General features: G+C 62.1%; 1 protein-coding gene across 1 annotated transcript; it reads left to right on the top strand.

Moving 5' to 3' along the window:
* Window positions 1-147: 147 nt before the first annotated feature.
* Window positions 148-7,023, top strand: LETMD1 (LETM1 domain containing 1; the record flags this gene model as incomplete). The annotated part of the gene is made up of 9 exons (XM_079547828.1): window positions 148-311; window positions 1,070-1,209; window positions 2,746-2,861; window positions 2,966-3,048; window positions 3,743-3,929; window positions 4,632-4,733; window positions 6,054-6,206; window positions 6,307-6,403; window positions 6,953-7,023. The coding sequence occupies 9 exons, from the start codon at window positions 148-150 to the stop codon at window positions 7,021-7,023; spliced, it is 1,113 nt and encodes a 370-aa protein (XP_079403954.1).
* Window positions 7,024-9,114: the final 2,091 nt, after the last annotated feature.

Below are 9,114 nucleotides of genomic sequence, written 5' to 3'. Positions count from 1 at the left end.
CAGGACTTTTCCCCCGGGGGGAGAAAAGGAGAGGGGGGCTCTGAGCAGCGCTGATCCACACGCGGCGGGGGATGAGGCCGCGCTCTGCTAGGAGCTCCGTCCAAAGAACCACTCCGTTCGGGGCCCCATTCAAAGATGGAGGCCGCCATGCCTCCCATTGCCACTTCCGCCCTCATCCCGCAACCGTTTCCTCTTCCGGTCACGTGCCCCCCCCCCCCCCCCCCCCCCGCCAAGATGGCGCTTTGCAGGATGGGCCGGTGCGGGGCGGAGCGGCTGTGGGGTCCCGTTCCGCCCCTCCTGGCGGCGCTGAGGTGAGCGGGGCCGAGCCGGGGGCGGCTGCGAGGTCGGGCGTGGGGCGTGGGCCTCCCCGTTACCTGCGGAGCGCCGGGACCGAACGTCGAGCTCCACGGTCTCTCCCCAGGCCGGGCCCGCAGCCCACAGGGACGCCTGGAGCGGTTGTGGGGCTTTCTGAGATCTTCCTTCCCCCCCCTCCCCCCACCTCCGGTGTTCGCGGGCCGCCGTGCGCGCTCCCGGTGCCGCCCTCAGCGCCACAGTGCTGTCACCCATAGACCCCTCCAGGCCCCACGATAATGGCCCCCCAGGCCCCCTGTCCCAGGCACAGAGCTCGTGGGTAGAGGCCATGCAACCCCCCCCCTCCCTTATCCCCTCCCCCGCTCTCCTCTCCCCCTCCAGACCCCCAGTATTGGCTGAGATCTCCAGGGGGGGGCTGTGGACCCCCCTCGGACCCCTCACGTAGCAGATGTAGATCTCCAGTTATTGGCTGAGTCCTCCAGGTGTCGCCTGTGGATCCCCTTAAGAGCTCCCAGATTCACTTGGCCCCCAAGTACCAGATGGGGACCCCCAGTTATTGGCTGAGACCTGCAGGTATTGTGTGTGGACCCCCCCAGCCCCTAGCTGTAGACCCCCTGGGTCTCCCCCCATTTTGCAATCCACTCATCTCTCCATAATCCTGAATATCAGACCGCGACTCTCCTCGGAAGGAGCAGAGCCGAGAAACCTCATTAATAGATGACTAATTGACCTCATTAACCCCCTCCTTCCCCCTCAGGCCCCCTCCGGTGCTCTCCCTGCCAACCAAGGCGAGCTCCCGCTGGGCTCTGGGCGCTCGGTGGCTCCGCAGCCGCTACGAACGTTTCCTGCAGCACAGATTCCCCCGCCTCTATGCTCTGCACTCTGCCTTCACTGCAGGTAACGATGCTTTGTGGGGAGGGGGCTTCGAGGAGGGGGCTCTGTGACTCGCAGCTATCAGTTAGGCCCCACCAGACCCCCCAGGTATGAAATGAAGACCCCCATTATTGGCTGAGACCTGCAGGGATTGCATATGGACCCCATCCAGGCCCCCAGCTATCAGTTAGGTCTCCCCCGACTCCCTGATATCCATTGCTCTGAGAACCCCAGGTATCAGCTAGGCCCCCCACCTGTTGGTTAGGCCCCACTAAACCCTCCAGGGACCAGATGTGGACTCCCAGTTATTGGCTGAGACCTGCAGGTATTGCGTGTGGACCCCCTCCAGGCCCCCACATATCAGTTAGGCCACCCCAGACCCCCTGATATCTGTTGCTGTGAGGGGAGGGGGCTCCAGGTATCAGCTGGGCTCCCCCAGGTATCGGTTAGGCCCCACCAAACCCCCCAGATAGGAAATGAGGACCCCCAGTTATTGGCTGAGACATGCAGGCATTGTGTGTGGATCCCATCCAGAACCCCAGCTATCAGTTAGGCCTCCCCAGACCGCCAGGTATGCATTGCTCTGAGGGGAGGGGGCTCTGAGACCTGCAGGTATCAGCTAGGCTCCCCCAGCCCCCCCAGGTATCAGTTAGGCCCACCAGACCCCCCAGGTACAAGATATGGACCCCCCAGTTATTGGCTGAGACTTGCAGGTATTGTGTGTGGACCCCATCCAGACCCCCAGATACGTGTTGCTCTGAGGGGAGGGTGCTTTGAGACCCCCAGGTATCAGTTAGGCCCCCCAGGTATCAGTTAGGCCCCTCCAGACCCCCCAGGTACGAAATGAGGACCCCCAAATATTGTTTGAGACCTGCAGGTATTGTGTGTGGATCCCATCCAGATCCCCAGGTATCTGTTAGGCCTCCCCAGATATCCATTGCTCTGAGGGAAGGGGGCTCTGAGATCCCCAGTTATCAGCTAGGACCCTCCACGTGTTGGTTAGGCCCCTTCAGACCCCCCAGGGACCAGATGTGGACCCCCAGTTATTGGCTGAGATCTGCAGGTATTGCGTGTGGACCCCGTCCAGAAACCCCAGCTATCAGTCAAGCCTCCCCAGACCCCCTGATATCCATTGCTCTGAGGGGAGGGGGCTCCAGGTATCAGCTAGGCTCCCCCAGCCCCCCCCAGGTATCAGTTAGGCCCTACCAGACTCACCAGGTATGAAATAAGGACCCCCAGTTTTTGGCTGAGACCTGCAGATATTGTATGTGGACCCCCTCCAGACCCCCAGCTATCAGTTAGGCCTCCCCAGACCCCCTGATATTCATTGCTCTGAGGGGAGTGGGGTCCAAGACCCCCAGGTATCAGCTAGGCCCCCCCACGTGTTGGTTAGGCCCCACCAGATCCCAATTACTGGCTGAGACCTGCAGGTATTGCGTGTGGATCCCCTCCAGACCCCCAGCTATCAGTTAGGCCTCTCCAGACCCCCTGATATGCATTGCTGTGAGGGGAGGGGGCTGTGAGGGGAGGGGGCTCTGCTGGTGCCACGTGTGCCCTCAGGGCTCGAGTCGCTGCTGGCCGACGCCAGGGAGGTGCGACGGATCCGACAGGCGATGGCCCGGCAGGGGCTGAGCGCCGCGCAGCTGAACTACAGGGACATGGAGCGGCTGCGGCAGGTGGGTGCTGCTCCAGGGGGCTGGGGGGGGGCCTTGGGTGGTGTTGGCGGGGGTGGGAAGGGGGGGGCTTGGATGGTTCGCGTCCCTCTGATGGCGCTCTGCAGTTCCGCAGGGATGTCCTCAAGGCCGTCCCTGTCGCTCTCATCGCCATTCCGCCCTTCGCCAACTTCCTGGTCCTGCTGCTGATGTGAGTTGTGTCTCTCGGCCCCCTCTGCCTTCTCCCCCCCCCTACCAGGAGCATCCAAAATGGTCCCCCCTCTTTCCTCCCTTCCCCCACCCCCCCCAGGATCTCTGTGCTGACGGCGCTCCTTCCAATTGCAGCCAATTGGTTCTGGAGCTGTGAATACAACCGGAGAGTTTAATGGGCTCCCCTGTGCCCCCCCTGCCCCTCCTGTGCCCCCTCACTGCCCCCCGTGTCCTCCGTGCCCCTCTTGTGCCCCTCTCTGACTCTTCTGTGCTCTCTGTACCCCCTCCTGTCCATCCTGTGCCCCCCTATCCCGTGTCCCCTCTGCTCCTCCTGTGCTCCCCCTGCCCCCCCATGCTCCTCCTGCCCCTCCTGTCCATTCTGTGCCCCCCCATCCCCCGTGTCCCCTCTGCTCCTCCTGTGCTCCCCCTGCCCCCCCATGCTCCTCCTGCCCCTCCTGTCCATTCTGTGCCCCCCCCATCCCCCGTGTCCCCTCTGTCCCTGCCTCTCCTGTCCATTCTGTGCTCCCCTGCCCCCTCCCTGCCCCCCTGTGCCCCTCCTGCGTCCCTCCTGTCCCCTCCCTGCTCCCCCTGCCCCTCTTATGCCCCTCCTCTGGCATCCTGTCCCTCCTGGAACCCCCCCCTCACTCCCCCTGCCCTTCCTGCCCCCCTCCTGCCATCCTTTCCCCCCCCCTCAGGTACTTCTTCCCACGGCAGCTCCTGATCCGCCACTTCTGGACGCCGCAGCAGCAGCAGGAGTTCAGTGAGGAGAACCACAGCGCCCGCCGCGCCGCCTACCCTGCAGTGCTCAGCTGCCTGGACGCAGCTGCACGGTCCCTGCCTCAGCAACAGCTGCCGCGCCGCCTGCGGGAGCTCTGCGTCGAGGTGGGCTCTGCGCCCCCTTCTGCATCCCACCCTCATTTCCATCCGCATCCCGCCCACTCCCCATCCTCATCCCCATCCCGTTATCGATCCACCTCCATCCCCCTCCCCATCGCTGCTCTCATCCCTTCCCCATTATCGTTTCCTACTTTCGCCCTCATCCCACCCCGTTCCCATCCCTTTCCCCATTCCTGTCCCATTATCAGTCCTCACCCTCAGCCCGTTCCCACCCTCATTTCCATCCCTTCCCTGTCCCCTTCTCCACCCCCATCCCACTTCCACCCCCTCCCCACCTCCATCCCCTTCCTCATCCTTGTCTCATTATCAATCCCCACCCCACACTCATGTTCATCCCATCTCCATACCTCCTCCCCTCCCCATTCCATCTCATCCCATCATCAGTCCCCATATCCATCCCTTCCCTTGCCCCCATCCCATCCCAATCCGTTCCCCCCCATCCCATCCCTTTCCCACATCCCACCTCCATCCCCTTTTCATCCCTTTCTCCATCCTCATCCTACCTCCTATCCCCGTCCCAATCTCAGCCCCACTCCCATCCCATTATCAGTTCCCATCCTACTCCATCCCAATCCCGACCCCCATCCTCATCCCACCCCCATCCCATTATTGGTCCCCATCCCCAATTCCACCCCCATCCCATCCCACCCCCCGTTGCGGCACTGCTGACCTCCTGGTTCTGTGCAGGTGCAGCGCGGCCGCCATCCCCTCGTGGCTGAGCTCTGTGCCGTGCAGCCGCTCTTCTCAGGTCCGGCGCTGCGCCTGGCGGAGCTGCGGGGAGCCCACGTGGTGAGTGCTGCGCGCCCCACGCCGAGCCCCACTGCCTTCCCTTCTTGCCCCAATCCGCACCCTGTGTCTCGTTCCATCCCCACGCCATGCCCCTTTCCGTGCCCCATGTCCTCTCTGTGCCCTCTGTGCCCCATCCCATGTCGCACCCCGTGCCCCACGCCGTGTCCCAGTCCCGTCTCCTGCCCCGTGCCCTGTTCCATTCCATGACCTGTGTCCCACTCTGGGCCCCATCCCACACCCTGTGCGCCATCCCCTGTCCTGCTCCATGTTCCTCTCTGTGCCCCATTCAACGCCCCCACCTCATTCCATCCCCCCCCCGTGCTGTATGTACCCCGTGCCCCACTCCGTGCCCCTCAGCACCCTGCCCCACCTCCATGTCCCAGTCCGTGCCCCATGCTGTGCCATGCTCACGTCCCACTCCATCCCCACTCCATGCTGTGCTCCAGTGCCCCACTCTGTGCCCCACGCCCCACATCCCGCTCCACATCCCGCTCTGTGCCTCATCCCATGCCCCTCCCTGTGCCCCACCTCATGCCCCACACTGTGCCCCGTTCGTGCTCTGTGCCCCTCCCTGTGCCATGCCGTGTCCCATTCCATCCCCACCCTGCGCCGTGCCCCATGTCCTGCTCCATGCCTCGCTCTGTGCCGTTCCCTGTCCAATTCTGTGCCCACTGTCCCATGCCCCATGTCCCATCCCATGTTCCACTCCATGCCATGCCCCATGTCCCAGTCAGTCCCTGCTCCATGCCATGCTCTGTGTCCCATTCCATGCCATGCCTCGTGTCCCGTTCCATCCCCACCCCATGCTGCACTCTGTGCCCCTCTCCATGCCCCACATCTCCACTCTGTCTCATGCTCCGTGTCCCACCCCATGTTCCACTCCATTCCATACCCCATGTCCCAGTCAGGCCCTGCACCATCCCATGCTCTGTGTCCCATGCCATGCCCCACATCCCCACTCCCTGCTGTGCCCCTTGTCCCAGTCAATCCCTGCACCACACCATGCTGTGTCCCATTCCATTCCATGCCCCGTGTCTCATTCCATCCCCACCCCATGCCATGCCCTGTGCCCCTCTCCGTGCTCCACATCTCCACTCTGTCCCATGCCCTGTTTCCCATCCCATGTTCCACTCCATTCCATGCCCCTTGTCCCAGTCAGTCCCTGCTCCATGCTGTGTCCCCTGTCCCATTCCATGCCCCGTGTCCCATTCCATCCCCACCCCATGCTGCACTCTGTGCCCCCCATCTCCGCTCTGTCCCATGTCCCACCCCCCCGCACTCCATGCCTGGTGCCCGTCCCCACGCCGTGCCGTCCTGCAGCGGGCGCTGAGCCGCGTGCTGTTCCTGACTCCTCTGCTGCCTGCCATCCTGGTGCGGCGCCGCCTGCATTCCCACCTCCTGGAGATCCGGCACCTGGACCGCGCGCTGGCTCGCCTGGGCCTGGCACAGCTCTCCGAGGAGGAGCTCAGAGCGGTGAGAGACCCCCTGGCTGGGGGTTGGCGGGGGTCCTGCTCTCCTCCCTCGTCCTGCAGTTGGGAATTTTGGGTGCTGACCCCCTTCCTCCCCTCTGCAGGCCTGTTACCTGCGGGGCCTGAACCCCGCGCGGCTGAGTGCGGCGCAGTGCAGAGCGTGGCTGGAGCAGTGGCTGAGGCTGTCCTGCGTGCTGCAAGGTGTGCGGGGGGGAGGGGGGGCGACCCTGTGCCACGGGGGGGTTGGGGGAGAAGGGGAGGGAGCTGTGTGTGTGTGTGGGGTGGGGGTCCCCCATCCCAGGAGGGGCTCGGGGCTGTGAATGGGGCCCAGGGTGGCTGCTGGGGAGGTGGGAGCAGCCCAGGGTGCGAGTTGGGACTGGGGGGGCTGCGAGGACCCTTCCATTCCAACCATCCCCTGGTTCTGGGATCTTTCAGGGCCCTTTCAGGGCCATCTCAACCCAACCGTCCCATGGCTTTATGATCTTTCAGGACCCTTCCAACCCTATCTGTGGTTTTGGGACCTTTAAGGACCCTTCCAATGCCACCATCCTGTGGTTCTAAGATCTTTCAGGACCTTCCCATCCCAGTCATCCCGTGGAATTCAGCCTTTGTCCCCCCCCAACCCGCTCTGAGGGAGGGGATCCCTGTGGGTACAGACTGAGCCCCCCCAACACAGGGGGAAAGCAAACAGACCTGAGGGGCTCAATGGGGGGCATGGGACCCCCTCAGCCCCCCTCTCTCCCATTGCAGCCTCCGAGGCGTCCCTGCTGGCCAACAGCATGGTGCTGCTGTCCCTCAACTACGCAGGAGCGAAGCAATGAGCAGCGCTGATCGTCTGCTGTGGCGCTGCTCTGTGCCCCCCACCTCTGGGGGGGTCAGCAGGAGCAGGACGGGAGGCACTGAAGAGTGGAGGATGGCAGCCCTGCGTCCCTGCGCCCCGTCAGGGCGATGCCCTGCGCCTCTGTCCGTTCCCCCATGGCCGCTGCAGCACTTTACATGTTTATTGTGGGGGGAACGGGCGTCCCCCACCCCGCGACCCCCCCAGCAGGGACTGGGCTCAGCTCTGCGCATCGCTGCTCCTCACAGAGGGCTTGGGGCTGGGGAGGGGACCCTGCGCTCCGCTCTGTGTGGGATCCAGGGGGTCACCGCTGCACTGGGGGGGAAGGGGGGGGTACAAATGTCCCCATTCAGGATGCGGGGCCAACGTGGTGTTGAGTTCTGTGCTGGTGTCACCGAGTTCTGCGTTGGTGTCACTGAGTTGGACGTGGTGTCATCGAGTTCTGCCTTGGTGTCACTGAGTTTTGATGTGATGTCATCGAGTTCTGCATTGGTGTTGAGTTTTCATGTGATGTCACCGAGTTTTGACTTGATGTCACTGAGTTCTGCATTAACCATCAAGTTCTGTTCTGGTGTCGCTGAGCTCTTTTGGTGTCGCTGAGTTTTGACGTGACGTCGTCAGTTCTGCTTTGACATCGCTGAGTTCTGCATTGATGTCACTGAATTTGGACTTGATGTCTAGTCCCACATCAGCGCTGAGTTTTGATGTCCTCAAGTCCTGCAGCAGCGCTGAGTTCTTGGGGTCATTGAGTTTTGCCTCGACATCACTGGGTTTTGCATTGGTGCCATTTTCTGCATTGCAGTTGAGATTTGCCCTGATGCCATTGAGTTCTGCCTTGGTGTTGAGCTTTGATTTGATGCCATCGAGTTCCGCATTGGTGTCGTTGAGTTTTGATGTGATGCCATCACGTTTCCAGCAGTAGATTTCTCTGTTGGTTCCATCGAGTTCTGCACTGGGGTCACTGAGTTCTGGATGGACCCCATCGAGCTCTGACTCTGAACTCAGTTCTGCGTTGGTGTCCTTGAGTTTTGGTCGCGTTTGGTGCAGCGCTGTTGAGCTCTGCCCCTCTGCTCGTTAAGCTGTGCCTCGTTAAGCTCCATGCTGCTCTGCAAGGAGTGGAGCAGCAGCGTGGCTCGGCCTGTTGTGTGACACCACCGCTGGAGCGCCCCATCTCAACCCCATCCCACCCCATCACCATTCCACTCCCACCCCCATCCTATTCCATTCCCAGCCCCATTTCATCCCTATTCCACCCACAACCCCATCCCATCCCCATTTCATCCCATCACCACCCCCATTCTATTCCATCCCCACCCCCTCCCAACCCCCTTTCCATCCCTATTCCATCCCATCCCACCCCCATTCCATCCCCATCCCATTTCACCCACAACCCCATCCCCTCCCATCCCTATTCCATCCCATTCCATCCCCACCCCCATCCCACCCTCATTTCATCCCATCCCAACCCCCTTTCCATCCCTATTCCATCCCCAACCCCATCCCATCCCCACACCCATTTCATCCCTATTCCACCCCCATCCCCTCCCCAACCCCCTTCCATCCCCTCCCCACCTCCCTCCCATCCCTCTCCATATTCCATCCCACCCCACCGCCGTCCCATCCCCATCCCTATTTCATCCCTATTCCATTCCATTCCACCCCCATCCCCTCCCCTCCCCACCTCCATCACAGCCCCATTCATTAAAGGTCGTCCCCCCCGCCCCGTTTGTGGCTGAGGCCGGTGCCCCCGTGCCCCCCTCCCTGGCTGCGCTTCCCCTCGCTCTGCGCCCTGCGGCTCGGAGCCTCCTTTATTTGTTACTCTTTAAATATTCTCTTTTTAAATACAGCATTCTCACCGTGGGGAAAAACAAACAAACAAACAAACAAACGAAAACCCAACAAAACAAAACCGTAAAAAAGCCAAAATAATAATAATAATAGGGAGGACCCGACACAGCTTTGGATTCACAGTGGAATAGAAATGAAAACCGCCGGCGGTGTGCGAGGGAAGGGGGGGGGAAAGCACCCACTGCGCCCGGGGAGGGGGCACAGAGCACGGGGAGGGGCAGGGGGA

This window comes from Tetrao urogallus (assembly GCF_951394365.1).
Source record: "Tetrao urogallus genome assembly, chromosome: 31".
Classification (NCBI taxonomy): domain Eukaryota; kingdom Metazoa; phylum Chordata; class Aves; order Galliformes; family Phasianidae; genus Tetrao; species Tetrao urogallus.
Note: the sequence above shows the minus strand (reverse complement) of the source record. Positions and strands in the feature narration are given on the sequence as shown.